General features: G+C 33.2%; 3 protein-coding genes across 3 annotated transcripts; 1 reads left to right on the plus strand and 2 right to left on the minus strand.

The window, feature by feature from the left end:
- Positions 1-2,714: 2,714 nt before the first annotated feature.
- On the minus strand, positions 2,715-6,579 carry LOTGIDRAFT_228096 (hypothetical protein; the record flags this gene model as incomplete). The annotated part of the gene is made up of 2 exons (XM_009045863.1): positions 3,049-6,579; positions 2,715-2,852 (listed from the first exon to the last, which is right to left on the minus strand). The coding sequence occupies exons 1-2, from the start codon at positions 6,289-6,291 to the stop codon at positions 2,715-2,717; spliced, it is 3,381 nt and encodes a 1,126-aa protein (XP_009044111.1). The 5' UTR covers positions 6,292-6,579.
- A 94-nt stretch (positions 6,580-6,673) lies between these two features.
- LOTGIDRAFT_208569 (hypothetical protein) lies at positions 6,674-11,456 on the plus strand. Its single transcript, XM_009045864.1, has 11 exons — positions 6,674-6,682; positions 7,011-7,175; positions 7,786-7,951; positions 8,232-8,366; positions 8,675-8,765; positions 9,197-9,335; positions 9,489-9,544; positions 9,748-9,821; positions 10,309-10,386; positions 10,734-10,882; positions 11,328-11,456. Exons 2-11 carry the CDS (start codon positions 7,129-7,131, stop codon positions 11,437-11,439), a joined length of 1,047 nt encoding a protein of 348 aa, XP_009044112.1. The 5' UTR covers positions 6,674-6,682; positions 7,011-7,128; the 3' UTR covers positions 11,440-11,456.
- Positions 11,457-12,078: 622 nt separating this feature from the next.
- On the minus strand, positions 12,079-15,935 carry LOTGIDRAFT_208580 (hypothetical protein; the record flags this gene model as incomplete). The annotated part of the gene is made up of 3 exons (XM_009045865.1): positions 12,079-13,219; positions 14,657-15,122; positions 15,831-15,935. The coding sequence occupies 3 exons, from the start codon at positions 15,933-15,935 to the stop codon at positions 12,462-12,464; spliced, it is 1,329 nt and encodes a 442-aa protein (XP_009044113.1). The 3' UTR covers positions 12,079-12,461.
- Between the last annotated feature and the right edge of the window lie 1,757 nt (positions 15,936-17,692).

Genomic DNA, 17,692 nt, shown 5'->3' on the forward strand with positions numbered 1-17,692 from the left:
ATATGAGATTCAAATTCAGTTTTTATAATGCACTCTTTTCTATAAGCTTATATCTTATGAAGAGTTAATTACTAACTGAATATAGATGAGATACCACACAGCTTACAATGAAGTCCTTGATATTAAATTCTTAATACAATATACCAGTAGACAGTATTAACAGTAAAATGACATTAACAAGGAAGAAAATTGTTTGCTAAACTCCAGATATGTAACTAGTTTATAATTCAAATCCTTAATTATACTAATATAGTATTTTCACTGTTAAAATAGTGCTTAATATATCAATTGTAGAGCAATATATAAATCCTTAATTATATAGAAAGATCAGCATTTTCCACTTCTGTCACATGTCTATACAAATGTATGTAATTCAACCAACTAAACAAGTCTCTAAATCAGTCTTAATCAATCAAATATCATTCTCAAATATCATCCAATAACATCCAATGTTTGAAGAAAATAATTGGTATCATTTGTTTATAAAATATAAACTAAAAAGTGTGAAATTGCAAATCACTTGTTGTCTAAATGGATAAGATTACAACAGCACTGTTCCAACTTTAGATAAGGAATGCATTAGAGTTTTATGTCCTACTTTTCTGCACAAATTTTGTTTTAAACAAAAATAGTCGATAGAATTAACAAAATTGAAGTTTTTCATCCAACTTTTCTGGACAAATATCGTTTTATAAATTGTCCATAATAACAAAATCAACAAAAATATTGTGATTATTTCACAAAATTTATCCAGTGAACAGACAACACAGTGGAACTTGATTTTCAATGATATATCTAGATAATAATTGATATACTAATGTTTATGTACAGTCGAAGTATCTCAAGTAAAATTTTGATATACTTTAAACTTTGACCTCTCTCTTATCAAATTAGAATTTCAAAATAGATGTAAAGAATTGGTAGGGTACAATCCTTTGATTAGGATGACAGTACATAGTATTTAATAACTTGTGTAGGTGTAGAACTAGGACCCTAATATAACCAAGATAAATATATATTATACTACTACTGTATATTTCTGAATATAAATAGTAATAATGAGGCCTGCATTAAAGGAATATTGTACAAAATATTCATGTTAGTCTAAGTAAGGTGATAGTGGAATATGCCTTTTTATCACTCACTATTTTGGTGTCTGTGTTATGCCATCTCCAACCTCAAATTCTTCTTCAACAAGGTGTGCGCATTATATACAGATAAATGAATTTTTCCAGATTTTGATGGGGTAAAGAAGGGATGAGTATTATATTAGGAAATATACGGTACATACATCAATAATATACAATATTTTGATACACTGTAATATGATATTATATTCTACTGCAGTTGTTCTCTTAAGATGCTACTTTAAACCAATCAAAGCATGTCATAATGGACGCATTTCTTGCTAACAATGACCAATTGGGGATAGCTAAAACCAAAGTAGACCAATTTAACATATCTTTGAGTTTCGCATTCTCACAATTCCTCTCTTTTAGCAAGAAATGCGTCCTACAAAACAATTGACTTCTTTAGAACCTGACTTAAGTAGAAAAATTGATAGATTTCAATGAAGAAAAATTATCAGCAAAAAAATGAAAACAATTTGTAATTTAATTTTAATTATAATTCAGAGGAAAATTTTCATAAAAAAAGAAAATGGAATTGTAAGCCAATTTTAATTAGAATACAAGGGGAACTACAACTTTAAAGATACAATGATTCAGTAAAATTAAGGATTGTCTCATAGATAAGACTAGTCTGAAACTACCTGACACTTTCCAGTCTGTAGTAGATATATAATCATTATTTCATCTGATGACCACATACATATAATGTATAACTTTTTTCATATGTAAAGTTTATTAGCTGCTACCAATGCTACCACAAATTTGTGATATGTACTCCTCAATTCTAAATATTGTTCAAGTCTTAAACCAAAGTATTGTCAAACTGTGATTTTGAATCTCATGTTTCATTTTGTGGATAGGATTGTTACGATTTTCATTTTGAAAAGTTCAGTGATTCAACTAAAAAGAAGCCACAGTTAGATTTATGAAGTTATGTGTCCCTCTTGTTTCAAAATATGACTATGATAAATAATTCAGACAGTAGTAGTAGAAACTGGGAGTTTCGGACTATGAAAATCTAATCAATGTTATCTATAATATATTATACTCAAAATAAATAAACATAGGATCGATATCTCTCAATACATATCTTATTCTTATGTATCTTACTAATTCAATAATTGACAAGAATATACATAAATTACAGAATAAAGCAATTCATACAATGAAATGAGTATTACGCTCTACTTTTCTGAGCTATAAAAGGCATTGCACAATATCAAAGACATAAATTAATGAAATTTGGAACATTTAAACCAAGGCAAAACAAAATGTAAAATGAAATAATCGATAAGTTTGAATAAACACTTGATCTACCTTTAATATACCCTATTCCATTTGCATATCTTTGGTTATAATTGGATAACAATTGCATACTATGTAGAAATGCAACAATAAATTTTGAAAATATAAAAGTAGTCAAATGAAATAATCATATCACTCTACAATTGATGTACGGTACATCTTTAACAATGAAAATACTTATATTGGAATGAAATAATTAAATGGTTTGAAATTCTGGTGAAGATGGCGGACTTCTTAACGTCGTCAATGGCACTTTACTAAAGACTGGATGATCACTACTTATTTCACTTTTTTCTTTTGACATTTTCTCTTCGTCTCTTGATTTGTCGTGTTTATGTTTATGTTTGTGCTTGTGTTTATTTTTTTTCTTCTTCTTTTTGGGTTTATGAGATCTACCGGAGCTTTCCCCATCAGGTCCTGGTTGAGAATTGCTGGAAGGTTTGGTGAGATCTGGCAGGGGGTTACTGGGAGCTGACAGGTTACACAGTATATCAATCGATTGACTACTCTGGGTTGAAGCAGGAGGCACTTGAGATGACGTCTGACTGTGGGATGGGGAACTTGATTCTTCACTCAAACGACTCAAGTCTTCTTTCGGTTCAGGTTGCTTTACGAATGCTGTGACCTTCCCTTCAGAATCAATTTTGATTTGTTTCGCTGGGGTGGCACCACTTTCAGGTTTTGTTGTTTCTAATCCAGTCGAAGACTTCACAAAAGATAAGAAAGCAGATTCATATTGGGATTTAGGATTAGCTGGATTTTCAATTTTCCGTTTTGGAGTGACAATGATCTCTCCTGGTTCTCTTCTAGATTGGCGATATATGTTCTCTTCTGTTGATAATTCTTCTTCAAAAATATCATCTTGAAGTTTTTCAGGTACAATAGCAGGATTCAAAAAAGTTGTTTTCTGTTTCAAATTCAGCACCATCATATTTTCAGGAATAGGTACACAAGATGGTCGCGTTCTGCCATATAAAATGTAATAAAAATCAGCTACACCACAACGTAAACGACTATCACAACACAATGTTGAGTTCATCAATATCCAGAGCCTGTCTACCAGCTCCATTGTATTCAGAGAATTGCTGTCACCTTTCTTAAAGGGAGGATTATCCACCAGTAACATCAATACTTTGTGTCTTATGACAGTGTCTTTATCAGTTTCCACCAAGTCAAGGAGCCACTCTAATATAGACTTGCTATGTTCAGACTTAACATAATCTACTAATGCTGTCAGAGCTGCCAGGCGTACGTCCATAAATACACCATAATTAGCATAAGCTTGAAAAAGGTCAGGATCATTTGGCAGGTGTCCAAATTTCTGCATTGTTCTGATTAGTTTCAAACAGCTCACAGTCACTGTATGTCTATAACAGGGCAGCAACTTTTCTAAATTTAAACATCGAGTACACTCCTCTAGAATTAACCTCATATCAGTGCTCAGGTAATCTGTGCTTAATCCAGGTCCAGAGAGAGATACTGTGGTAACAGCAGGAGTTACAGTCTCACACAGAGCTTCAATCAGAGCAGCTCTGTAATAATTATCAGAGTATTTATTCTTACTGTTATCATTATACTTAAACAAATCAATTAAAAATCTCATCACCTCCATAGGACAAATACTGTGAATATTCCTCAACTGGGCCATTGCTTTTGGCATAGTCTTTAACAAGAAATAATGTTGAAAGTTATTGAAATTATTTTGTCTGATTATAGAAGGGCATGAATGAGATCCAAAAGTCTTTCTAAATATAGTCATCATTGCTGGTGGCCCCGCCCAACTGCTGACCATTGAGTTGGCAACGCTTGACAGGCAGAGACAGGCATCACATCGCACCTTATAGTAACAAGAGTCATTCTCTATTGTGTCAGTTAATGCCAATCGGGTAGCAGGTGTCCCAAACTTGTACAGAGCTTCAATGGCTTCTTTCTGAGCCACGACGTCTCGTTCATAGCGGAGTTGATACTGCCACATATAATCTGGTTGCTCCCATGCACACTGACGAAGCGTGTTCAACTCTGGATCTAAACGTAGCCATAAGACAGGCGAATCAGCATCCATTGCACTCAAATCCATATCTACCTCCTCTCCAGTCATCAATGGAATTTTTTTCTTTTTATTCCTTCGGCTTTTAGAATGACAAGTTATCTCAAACTTTGTTTTATTTTCTTCAATTTTAAAAGTGTGGTTGAAAGATCCATCTAATTCCTGTATGGTAACTGTTAGAGGACCTACGTATTTCAAAGCTCCTTTAGAACTGTTGTCTTGTTTAATTTCCAACTCCACCACATTTCTCTTTCGATTAAACACAAAATTTCCATAAAACCTAGCACATCCACTCTGATAGACCCATTGTTCAAGGAAAGGTAAAATATCTTTCCCTGTCACAGTAGAAATGATTTTTAAGAAGGAATTAGTAGACAGTAACATATTTGTCCAATTGTTGTTTAAGAATTTTTGTTGAGAGGCAGTGTAGGCCAGAGATAGTAATTTATTCAAAGCTTGCAGGATTAATTCAGTTCCAATTCTATGTTCCAGGATACGTATTACCAGGGTAGCTTTTTTGTAAAACATCTCGGCATACATTGGAGAAATGGTATGAGGATTCTTAGTGGAATAATGAACATTGGATTCCTTTTTCGTAGGATCCAAAACGATTCCACCAACTTTATTCTCATAATCAGCAACTTCTTTCAAAATCTTGTTGATTTCGTATCGGAATTCATTATTGCCGAAAGTTCTTTTGATAAACAAAGTTGATAGATATCCAGCTATGCCTTTAGGAAGCCATGCATCAGACCAACCATCCATTGAAATAAAGGTACCAAAGAATTGTTGAGCGACAGCCTGGGCCATGAAATTCCTGGTGTGGAAAGTCTGGTCAATAATTCTTGAAGAGTGAAGTAAATTGGTACTAAATATTGTCATGGTGGCATAGACACTCACATCGGCATAGCTTTCATCCACAAATACTTGTTTATAATACGAGTATGGATAACGACTGGATAACAGTTCTTCATAGAATTCAAAAGCTTCATGAATATAGCCTGTAGTGTGTTTTAAAATACCACTTAAATGTGGTAAACAAAAGTGAGTCACTTCATGCATGTTAGGATCTACTAAAATCTCAAATGGACCAACAGCAATGGCGATATTAGGAGCACTGACAGGGGTAGATATGTAATAGTGGAATGTCTTTTTCATCAAACAAGGGGAATAAACCACTTCTATCAAATCTCCACAAGACACGGCCGTCATGTCTCGGTGACAAGTTATCTCAATTTTCCACGTGCACGGTTCACAGAAGGTGTCAATGCACGGAAACCACAATCTTGACGAATTTTCATGACCGTATGAAAACATGTGAGCACCTCGATCAGCCATATCATCATTGATGTCAGGAACCACAAAATGAATTCCACCTTTCGGATTCTCCAATGAATATTCTATGCAAATTCTGAAAGGTCGAAGTTCAGCTATAAGTGGAATTGTTTCTGGTGGCATCTTGATGGTTACTTCACCATTGACATTGTCAGCATCCACTGCATTCATAGCTGATAAATGACAGTTTTGAAAGAAGTCTAGATTTCGTTGTTTGGCATCGCCTTGACATATTTCTTGAGTTGGATCATTGTAAAGGAAAGCTGCCTCCCACTGATCATTGATACAGATACGATAAATACACCCTTGTTTAAAATTTACTTTAACTCGTTTGAGATCAGGTCGTAAGGGATGGATTGTCAAATCTACGTAGCCGATCACTGATCTTTTCTCAAAATTTACTCCAGTCAGGCAAATTTTTTGATGTGAGAGTTTATAAGGTCTCTGCTTGTCTGCTTTAATGTCTTTCTTCATGTTGATAGCACAATTGGAAACAGAAAGATTTTACTAATACTGCTTGAATCTAGATTTATTTGATGTTAGAATGTTCTTGGAATTGTTTTTGTTTACATTTTGTTTACTAAAATTATTCAAACGAGATTTGAAGGTCTAAATCAGAACGACATTTACTGCTTCGTGCACAACTTGTAAATCTATGCTAGATAATAGTTAGCTGAGAGTTTATAATTGTTTCTCGGTTGAAGTTATTGGAATATTTTGGAAAACATTTGATTGTTTTCAATTTCACGACTATTTCATGGGCGCAGCCATTTTGAATAGATGGCGTTGTCCGTAAAGACTGGACAATCTTGACTAAAAAGCGCGCTAATATGGATGATATAGAAAGCGAAAGTTGTCTTCACAGGTTGTAATTTCTACTCACTATTTGAATAGAATTAGATTGATTTTTACTCATTAACCATATTTGAGTACAAATCTTTTATAGCGGCCAGAAAATTCTCATAATACGCACGAAATCTTCCTTGCTCTTAGAAAAGACAATAACAGTATATTTCAGACTAATTGATGGAGTCTTTACGGTAAAACCTGTGGATTACGACCAGCATTGTTAAGTTCTTGCTTGTTGGATTTTAGGCAATTAAACCACCATGCATTTTGAAACATTACTACATCTGTCAGATGAAATAGCAATATGATGATAATTTATGATTAACTTTGTTGTTATATTGTAGATCACTAGAAGATGTGGAATCAGTGTTAAGTTTTGCTAAATTAGAAAGAAGTGATATAAAACCCAATACACAATGTGTTGTATTCAGTGAAGAACTTGATAATGATAAGGTCAAATTAATGGAATTAGATTCTAATATTCTACAATGTCTAACAGTTGGTGACAGGTGAAAAATTATATATATTACATTTTTGTATATACTGGTAGCTACATATTATGTAGTCCTACATCACAATTTTGGAGAATTTTTAAAATGCCATTTGGCAATATTCAATTGTTTTGAAAATTATTACACATACTTGGTTTTGTACGTAGAAAATATGTCTCCCCAGCTTAGATGCAAGCATAGATCATTATATTTAATAGGTCTATAGGGGTATTTGTAGTTGCAGTTTCACACTCAACTTGTGCTTTTTAAGAAAGACAATATCACTGCAGATACAGTTCATACAAAATTATTTCATTCTGAATCAACAGTGGTTCCTCCCTCATATTCACTGTTTGGAGGAATTTAACTCTCTTCGAATAAAGGAAAAATTAGGACAAGGAACTTGAAAGCAGCCTGTGCTGCATGTTTATGGCGCGTGTGGCATCAGGTAAGGTGTGCTCACTCTTCAAGACACCTGATACCACTTTGATTATGAAATACTTAATCACTTATGATTGATGTACTTTTCAATGTGAAAAGTTCATTAGCTGCTACCGATGTATTTTCAATATCGGGTTTCTTTTTGCAGTTATTACTTGGTATATTTATTAACTGTTCTATATTCTAGAGTTGTAATAAGGGGAGATAAAGAGGATGGAGCTGTTCTATGTACCCTAGATAAAACCTATGATATCAAGGAAGCTGAAACGTCTAATTCATTATTAATAATACCAGATCTAAAATTTAGCCAAGATTTACCATCAGAGGGAGATGTCCATCTTACTTTTAATCAGGTAAGGTCAAAGGTCAAACCCAAGAAGATTCATTCATTTTATTTCAAATGATATTAAGTGGACTCCCAATCTGTTTCAGCATTTTTCTTCCATCTTTAGGTTAGGGTGGTGGCTCAACTTGAGTTGAGATAGTACCTTCAGATTTTCAACCTAGTTTCCCCCTGTCATTCGAAGGGCCAGACATGGAAAAATCATCTAGTCCTCCAGGGTATTTAGCCTTTATTAGAGACATCTGGTTGTGTTTTAAGATATCTTCTCTAATATGAACATATTGATCCAGGTAACCTCAGTATTACAGACCTACTATGAACTCCGACCCTGTAAACCTAAATTAAAGAAATTAAAAGAAGTATTAGAAAGAAATCCCTATAGTGGTAAAGAATGTGAAAATGATGAACACCATCAGGGTAAAAAGGTAGGCAAATATCTTCTCATGTAGAGGTGAAATTTTAGAAGTGAAAGCAAATACTTGGTTTTTGCTTTGATGCTTTTGAATCATGTAAAAACTTATAAATTCTGTGAGGTAAAGTATACAAAAATATTTTTAACTTTTGATCATAATTTCATGCTCAATATGATATTCTTCCACTGAACTTCCACAAGAATTTGGTAGGAATAAAAATCACTGATTTTGCAGTACCTGTAGCTGTACATTAAGTCACTTAATGAAACTGAATGTTTATTCTGTAATATATTAATAATGGATTTTGATGTATATTTCAGTATACATTGAATGATTTATTAGATACAATACAAGCTAGTGAATCAGAGATATTACAAGCTCTTCATCAATTTAAAGCTTGTCACATAGATGGTAAGTGTATGACGCAAAATTTAGTAGCGTTTGTTTTGACTGTAGAACAAATTTGGTATAATCTCACAAAAAATTTTTTAGTTTCTGATCTTATCTTGACTTAAGGCAAGGCGAATGGAGTAACTAGACAAAAAACCAAATATCTAGAATTTTAATTCATGTAGCTCAAGGGCCTTATTCCCCAAAACTTTACTTAAATAAAATCCAGATTTTAAGAAATACAAGGTTATCTGATTGGATAACAAAACAAAATTTAAAATTGACTTAAGTGATTAACCAATCAGATGACTAGAACACTAATATCATCTTTAGACCCCAGGTTTATCCATTTTGATCACCAATAATACAGTCACAGCTTTTAAGCCTTTATACAAGGTCAAATAAGATTCGAAGGATAATTTGAATGAATTTTGTTTTATATTTGTTAATAGGTTATTGGAGATTACTGGAGTTTGATTTTTTAACACAAGTATTAAATCATGTTCTACAGTTAATAGATGAGAATGATTGGTTAGATTCTGGTATACCTTTAGAAGAATGTTGTCAGACTTTACAAGATCTCTTTCCCAGGTAGGCTCATTCTAGACTAACAAATCTTGACCTACTAAATACCACAGAGACATGATAGGGTTCCTCTTGGGAAGGGTCTTAAATATAAAGTCCTTTTTTATGGTTGAGTTGAGTGTTGTTTTTTAAATCTGTAATAAATATGTTTATTTATAGGTGTGTAATAAGCCATGTTGTAGAAACTTACTGTGATAAAAATACTACGTCAGATGGTATGTCAATTTTCATCATAATATTCCTTATGTTTCACACCTTTCTTATACAAGCTATCCCAATTTCAAGCATCCTCATTGTTGCTATCATGACGAAAATCTCCACATTGCACACTGCATGGCATTACCTGTCCTCATTAGCCTAAACAGGTGCTAGGAAGGACATAAAACTTTATTTCATTTATTTCCATTTCACGTTTTAGCTGTTGTATATAAAATCAGTGAAGATAGAGTTTGTAGATTTTTTGCTGAGTTATTACTACGTGGATCAGGGCAGGTAGGCACAGAAAATCATATATTATAATTGAATTGGGCAGGTACACCATCCATTCAACCAATTTTATCTTAGTCTCAGACACAGGAAACTGTTCAGCTGAGCTAATCAGTTATAGTGCTCTCAGCTTACCATTTAAATTTGAGACTTCTTATCTGTGTGTATCCATTATTTACCATGTTTGACAACTCCTTTTGAGACTTCATCAGGTAGAAGAGCTTTAATAATAAAATAGACAGTGAAATTTCTAGTTTGAGGTATATTTGAAGGGATTATGTGATATTCATACAGGTCTAGAGATTCTGAAGACTATTTACATATATTCAAGACTCAAATCAACCCCCCAAAATACTGATTGTTGCGAAGGTTGATCGGATTATTCATTGGGCATAATTGATCAAATACAAATCAATTCATACCCTTGAATGTTATATAGAGAAATTTTCTTTGTCAAATGAATCAAATATTATGAAAGTGACTTGTTTTTCAGTTTAATTATAAAGAATTTTTAGAAGTTTGGCAACAGAGCGTACCTGAAGGAATGAAAACTGATACTTCACAATTAGAGGTCAGGTATTTTTGCCAGGGTCATAGAAACTAGCTCGGAATGTGAATTTTGGTTATGATCACTCTTAAAGATCCATACTTATTTAAACAAGGTTATCTAATGGTGGGATCCTCTAGAACCCAAGTGACCAATGCTTAGAGGGTTGGCCAAGGGCCTAGCTGGTAAAGTCCTTGTGAACTTACTGATCAATGGGAGTAGTATTGGCCAAGGCGATGGAAATGATCATTGGGACCCATGTTCTCATGATAGTGATCATTTACAAGAGGTTTGTCCAAGAACCAGATTATGGAATGGATGCTCAGGAAACTAATTTGTTCTTTAAAATATCAATGTTTCTTTTTCATCAGGGGCTGGCATTAACAAATCTGGACTGTAATATTCCTGTTATTTGGCATTTTCCTGTTGAAGATTTACCAGAAGATATTCAGGAAAGATTTGAATTCCTGTTTAAAACTCGAGAAAAATGGACACGAGATGACATCACTCCTTATATCAAGTTAGTACTGTTGTTTACAATTCTATATTTATTTTGAATATCTGCAAGATTATATATACTTTTTGTCCGATAGATCTTTGCTGGTTTTTCCGTTATGACTTGAAAAATACAGTCAAATCAACAGCCCTGTTACCTCATATACCAAAATATCATTGTAATTCATGATCTATTTGTACAATGCCCATTAAATATTCATGGTACATTGCAATAATTCTTTATCTACATTTCTATATATTGATATGGGTAGAAAGAAATGGTCCTTGGCTCAAGAAAAACCTTATCAATATATTGATATATCGTGTTTAAAGAAAAGATTAGAAGTCTTGTCCAGCTATTTATCATGCCTCCAAATATCTTAGATTGTTGAGCAGGTAACTAGCCATAACATACTAGCCATTTTCTGTGACCTGAATGTATTATCAAGGTTTCTTTTTCTGTATTGTAGAGACTTGACGACAGAGAAACTAGATGTTGGTGCTCTGTTAACCAGGTATGCTAGAGCTTCCATGCAAAATGGTATTAAAGTCTTCAATTCAAGAAAACAAGTGACAAAATAAATATTTTATACTACTGTATCATTTGTTCCCTTAACTTGCTAAAGACATTGTCAAAATGACATCAAGAATTACATAGAAAGAACGCAAGATCAAGTGTTGGATCTCAATAATAATTTCTGATGTTCAAAGTAAATTTGGGGTTCACTATCTCCCGACTATGCTAAAATCAGATTTTTCAATCAGATACACGTCATAAGAACTGACATGGAAAAAGTTTTGATGTATTAGAGTTTAGTGTTGCTAGCATGAGATGTGAACTTGTCAATCAGACAGTAGACAAGGCCAACTCGACAGATCTACCGATCTGGTTAAATTTGGCTCCACTGTATTAGCTCAATAAAGATCATAACTTTACCATATGATTTATCATAACTATCACCTATACAGGGTCTGATACCTGAAGTACTGTTCTTCTTCTTTCTAGTGAAAGGTTAAAATCAGACATAGGGCTGACTCTCTCACAAGCCTCGGAATCAGAATTGTTCTTAGCATGTGTGGGATTGGAACCCACAGAACCTAATAGCCTAGCGGATGACACGCTACCGACTGAGCTATTATACAAAACTTATTACAAACATCACAATTATGAAAATTGATCATCATACTTTAAACACAATCATTTTTAGTAATATCAAAATTTATTTTCACCATGTACAATGTATCAAAATTTAACAAATTAACAAATATACCATAAATACAATTATTATAAACAATCAACTTGAAATCAAAACATTTTGCTGCTATGTCAATAAATTTTATGCTTTTTTTATATATCATGACTATTTAGATATAACAAATAATTGTAGCGCAATGCAAGTTAACTCCAAATGAGGCAAGGGAGGTTGGGTAGAATGGAAAAATATTAACATAATTGAAAAACAAACACATTTGAAGTTTGGGTGTCTATTTAAAAGTAAAATATTTCTCTCCATTCTGATAAGTTCTCTAGATTGTTTGAATTGAGTTCTAATAATAAATGGAACAAGTATATCCCTACAAACAAACTAGAATGTTATTCCGATTCATGCCGTTTCACTTTTAATAATACTCAGAATAGCATCAGTTTGGTTTCCATGTTTCTTCAAATGATCATTATATAGCCCTTTATACATAAATTCCTGACTACAAACATCACATTTATATGGTTTCTCTCCAGAATGAATTCGTTGATGAACTTTCAGATTACCAGCCTGATTAAATGATTTATTACAAACATCACATTTCCAATCTTTCTGAGCTGTGTGAATTCTTCTATGTCTGTTTAAATCAGCATGTAAATTAAACATTTTACTACAAACTTCACATTGAAAAGCTCGTTGATTTTCGTGAGATTTGGTATGTTTTTGTAAGGCAGAGCGACTAGTGAAGGCAGCAGGGCAGACTGAACATTTAAAAGGTTTTTGTCCAGTATGGGTATTGATGTGACTTTTTAACTGGTCTCTATTAGTATAAGCTATACCACAATATTGGCAGACAAAAACTTTTCGTTCCTCTTTTGTTAGATGTCTTTGAATATGATTCCGTAATAATCGACAATTATTAAATTCTAAGTGACAATGTGGACATTTTTTGGGGATAGTTGTATCCCGAGAATGTTTCCAAAATAGAGATTTATTTGGAAAACTTTCCCCACAACCGCCACAAAATTCCTGCTTCCCTTCTTCATGTTCGTCTTTTAAATGTTTGAGAAAATCAGAACGGCGCGTGAATGATTCTGAACACTTGAGGCAAAAATGAGGTTTTTCTCCAGTATGAATTCTCAAATGTTCAACTAGAGATACTTTGAACTTAAAAAATCTACGACAAATTATACATTGCAAACCATTTTCATCATTAAAATGTGTCTCACAATGACGAGCCAGTTCCAATATGGTGGCATGAGCACTGTTACATTTAAAACAATTTAAAGTTTTGTCATCTGGATGCTCGAGATTAAAATGATTGGTCAAGTCAAATATAGTATCAAAAGTTTTATTACATGTGAAACACTCGCGTTTATGAGCTTCTTCGTGGAGTTTCCATTCTTTCATATCTCTAAATGTTGAAGGACAAAACTTACACTGAATTTGTTTACAAAATTTCATATGGAGAACCAAATACGCCTCACGTAAATAACTTCTATTACAAATGTTACATTCATATCGTGTTGGCTCTTCTAACTTTTGGTCAGTTTTGCTGTTGAAATCGTTGTGTTTTGTATCGATGTGTTTTAGTAAAATATCATCTGTATTAAAACTTAATTGACAGATGTCACACATATGATTTTGTTTCATGATATGACGTGTTAAATGACGTTGAATATAAAAAACCTGATCATCACATTCCTTACACTGTATCAGATCTCGATTCTTAGTAGATTCTCTTCTTATCTTGTTTACCATCTTTCTCTTTTTCACTGAAATATAGAATAATTCATGACACTAAATTTGAGACAAGGGTCAGTGATGGAACTTAACAAATGAGGTAATTGATGAGCACCTCAGCTCAACTTTCTTATTTTAGAGGGTATTATGCACTATGCCCCCCTCCTAAATTAGCCACTGTCTCGAGAATTTTGCATCCAAAACACGTCAGCAGCATCAGATAGAATTTTATAAACACAATTTCTCTCTAGACATAATTATATTTAATAACAAGTTGATTTCTTAAAAACATAATATCCTTCTTAACAAAAATCTTGTAAATAAAATTATATATAATAATTTATAATAATATCGTAAATATTACAATTGTAAGAACATCCATAATCATTACTTTCACTAGAATCCTATACATCCAATTGTTTACCTACATGAAATGTAATAATTAGATAATACACATGTAATATACATTTAAGGCCATTTCTGTTTCCAGGTTAAATTTGTTTGATTTGTTCTTACACTCGAGTATGACTCAGAACATTAACAAGAGTAGTTTTAGAATTAGATGTATAATACCAGTAAGCATATGATAAGCAATAATAATCCAAATTTATGACAATGTTTTCTATTCTTATCTCAAAATAAAGTGGATTATTTGTGTTTATATGCATTAATATCTTTACTCGACCATACTTGTAATAAGCTTTCAAGGTGTCAAGCATGAGGTTCAAACTATAACCACAAATTATTCCAAGCACCTGTTAAAATATTACAAGATATATTCATATTATTCACTGTCATGTTAAACTAGAAGTAATTTTGTTGATGTTTTTTCACATGATCATTCAGAATCCCACTATACATAAAATCTTTCCCACAATATTGACATTTATAAGGTTTGACTCCAGTATGAATCCTTTGATGAACTTTTAAATTTCCACCTTGAGTAAAGGCTTTATTACAGATATTACAGTGAAAATCTCGCTGAGCACGATGTGTTTTCATGTGTCTTTTCAGATGCATATTAGTATTGAACTGTTTACTGCAGATATGACATTGAAATCTACGTAAGTTTAAATGAGAAGCCATATGCTGCTTTCTACCCATATCTGTAGTATAAGACTTATTACAAACATCACATTTATAAGGTTTGATTCCACTGTGTGTAACCACATGACGTTTCAATGTTCCACTACACGCAAATAATTTCCCACAAAGGTCACACACATATTTTTTACCAGATACGTCCGTCATGTGTAATGATCGTTTATGAGTCAACAGATTACGACAACAAGTAAATGTCATAGTACATTCATTGCACGGCTTTAACGTGACTTCGTCCTCAATTTGCTGATGTCTCTTCAGCAGCCATTTTGTTTTAAATATGACCCCACAGCCACCACAACGACCTTTGTTCTCACTGACAATTTTATGAATGACGTCATTATGTTTGATGAAGGCTTGAACTGTCTTAAATCTCATTGGACAGTTTGGACAAGGAACTTGTTTATAAACACTGTGAATATGTAAATGATCGTACAATATATCTATGGTTGAAAACTGTCTATGACAAACAAAGCACACATGTGCATTATCGTCGTTAACATGTGTCCCATAATGCTCTGCTAAATCAGAAAAAAATTTAAAATGTTCGTGGCAGATGGGACAATGTAAATATTGTTCATCTTCGTGTATATGATTTTGATGAATATCCAGGAGCACCTTTTTGTCGAATGTCTCGTTACAGATCAGACAATGATATGGATGGGTTTCTAGATGTTTGATATGATCGTTTCCATTCGAAAAATATTCTTGACAATATTCGCATTCATATTCCTTATTGTGATGTTCGGCACTTCGATGAGTTTTCAAATGAAATAAATTAGTGAAGATTCGAGGACATCCTCCACAAATAAACTTATCATCAATATTTGGATTGGAAATAGGTTCGTTCCTATGTTTCAACTGAAAATGTCTTTCCAATAAATTTTGTCCTTCGAAGCTGAGACCACAGTGAGGACACAAGTTAACTGAGTCGACTGCATGAGATTTCAGATGGTGGTTAATTCCCATTTTCTTGCTGAATTTTTCATTGCATTCTGTACATTGAAAATTCTGTCCTTTCCTACGGAACATTTCTCCCTCTTGACTGGAATTCTTTTTGGTTTTCTTCAAATTAGTCTCTTTACTTGACTTGCCTGAAATGGAGAAAGTCAAATTGACAAACAGACATCTCAATGATGATTCAAAATATGTGGGATTTTGGTCTTTATTTGTATAAAGTTCAAATAATAAACTTATGCTATTCAGACCTTAATAAAAACACTTAGTAAGCAATATTTTCAAGTGGAGTGGATGTCAATCACAGATTGTCATCATGTAGGTGAGCATGCCCTGCCATATAAGCAACACCTAGCTATGAATTTATTCTTTATCATGTTTAATAATTTCTTTAAATAAAATTTTGAGAATAATGAGCTGGTGTAATATATATGTATAAATAGACCAAGTACTAACAACCTGAACCACAAAACAAAACCAGAAATCCAAAACAACATAATGGCAAAACATAGGTAGCAGCTAATGAATTTTTTAACATAGGAGTTATCAATTGTAAGTGACATGCAACATCACAAACAAAAGTCAAGGCCATAAAGCTGTGTAACTGCGACCTTAATATACAGTTGCCAAAAAAGATAAAAAGTGTTAAAAATCTATATAGCTTATTAATAAATAGAAAATACTAAGCTTTCAACTGACCTTTTCAATTTGAACTGTAGGATGATCTTCAGAGGAAAATTTAACAGAACAGCTTTTAAAAATCTTTTTAAAAAACGGTTTTAGCTCATTAGACGATGACTGGTCGCAGTTAACACATTTCTATTTTTCTATTTACTTCATGCAGGACTAACACTACAAACACTTAGTACTTGGGGGTGAGATTAGACACAGGATCGACTCTCAGAGGCACTGGCACAGGCTCCTTATTGCCTAACAGATGACAATCCAACTCACTAACAACTGATCTATTCCACTGTCACATAAAGACAGTGTTCCAATGACGTTGTTAGCAACTATATATTTATAGAGCCTGGTATGGGCTTAGGACTAGGGAAATTTTATATTGTGATTAGGGCTGCAACTATTCACAAATGAGATGCAATCGTTACCATTAGATCTATTCATTGCAATGAATAAAAAGAGTCTTGATACATAGGCAAAGTAGTTTTTACAAAGACAAAGTTCAATCATAATGGAATTACCATCAAAAATCTGTTAGAGAGAAAGGGACTAAAACTAGTATTAATTTTATACTGTTAATTCATTGACAAAACAAAATTCATATTCAACAAGGGTTGAACGACAAAAGAACCACAATTTTAAAAAAAGATTACTAAACTAACCTTTAGGTTCTTTGGGAGCATAAGCCTCAGCCTCAGATCGGGCTGCATCATCTGCTTCATCATCATCATCATCATCATCCATAGTATAATCAACATCATTCTCATCATCAACGAAATCATCATGATCATCATCCAAAGGATTAGATAACTCTACATCTTGAGGTTTAACAACCATGAAATTAGTCACTGTACCATTGTCGCTGTTTAAGATGGAATGATTAGCTGTAGTTTCTGGTGATGCCAATCCAACATTTGATAAACTTGGTAACTCAGGTATGATTATCAGCTCTTGTTGCTGGTCTTCGGGAGTTGGATTTGAAGCTGCAGCTACATCTTTATCACCTGCAATATCCATCAAGTTGTTACCACTACCCTCCATACAATGAACATCCATGCTACCATCCTGATCAGGTTTTTTATCAGCATCACTGATACTAGTTACTGCTTTGACTGATCTCTTGCTGGCAGATCTTGTTGTTGGTATTTGAA

Source organism: Lottia gigantea, assembly GCF_000327385.1.
Source record: "Lottia gigantea unplaced genomic scaffold LOTGIsca_1, whole genome shotgun sequence".
Lineage (NCBI taxonomy): Eukaryota > Metazoa > Mollusca > Gastropoda > Lottiidae > Lottia > Lottia gigantea.

Excerpts from the sequence above, each read along its gene's own strand:
- LOTGIDRAFT_208569 (XM_009045864.1), top strand. The coding sequence starts at position 7,129 with ATGGAATTAGATTCTAATATTCTACAATGTCTAACAGTTGGTGACAG. Across the intron at positions 7,176-7,785 it reads TGTCTAACAGTTGGTGACAG|AGTTGTAATAAGGGGAGATA; the intron begins GTGAAAAATTAT and ends TCTATATTCTAG. Across the intron at positions 7,952-8,231 it reads TCCATCTTACTTTTAATCAG|GTAACCTCAGTATTACAGAC; the intron begins GTAAGGTCAAAG and ends ATATTGATCCAG.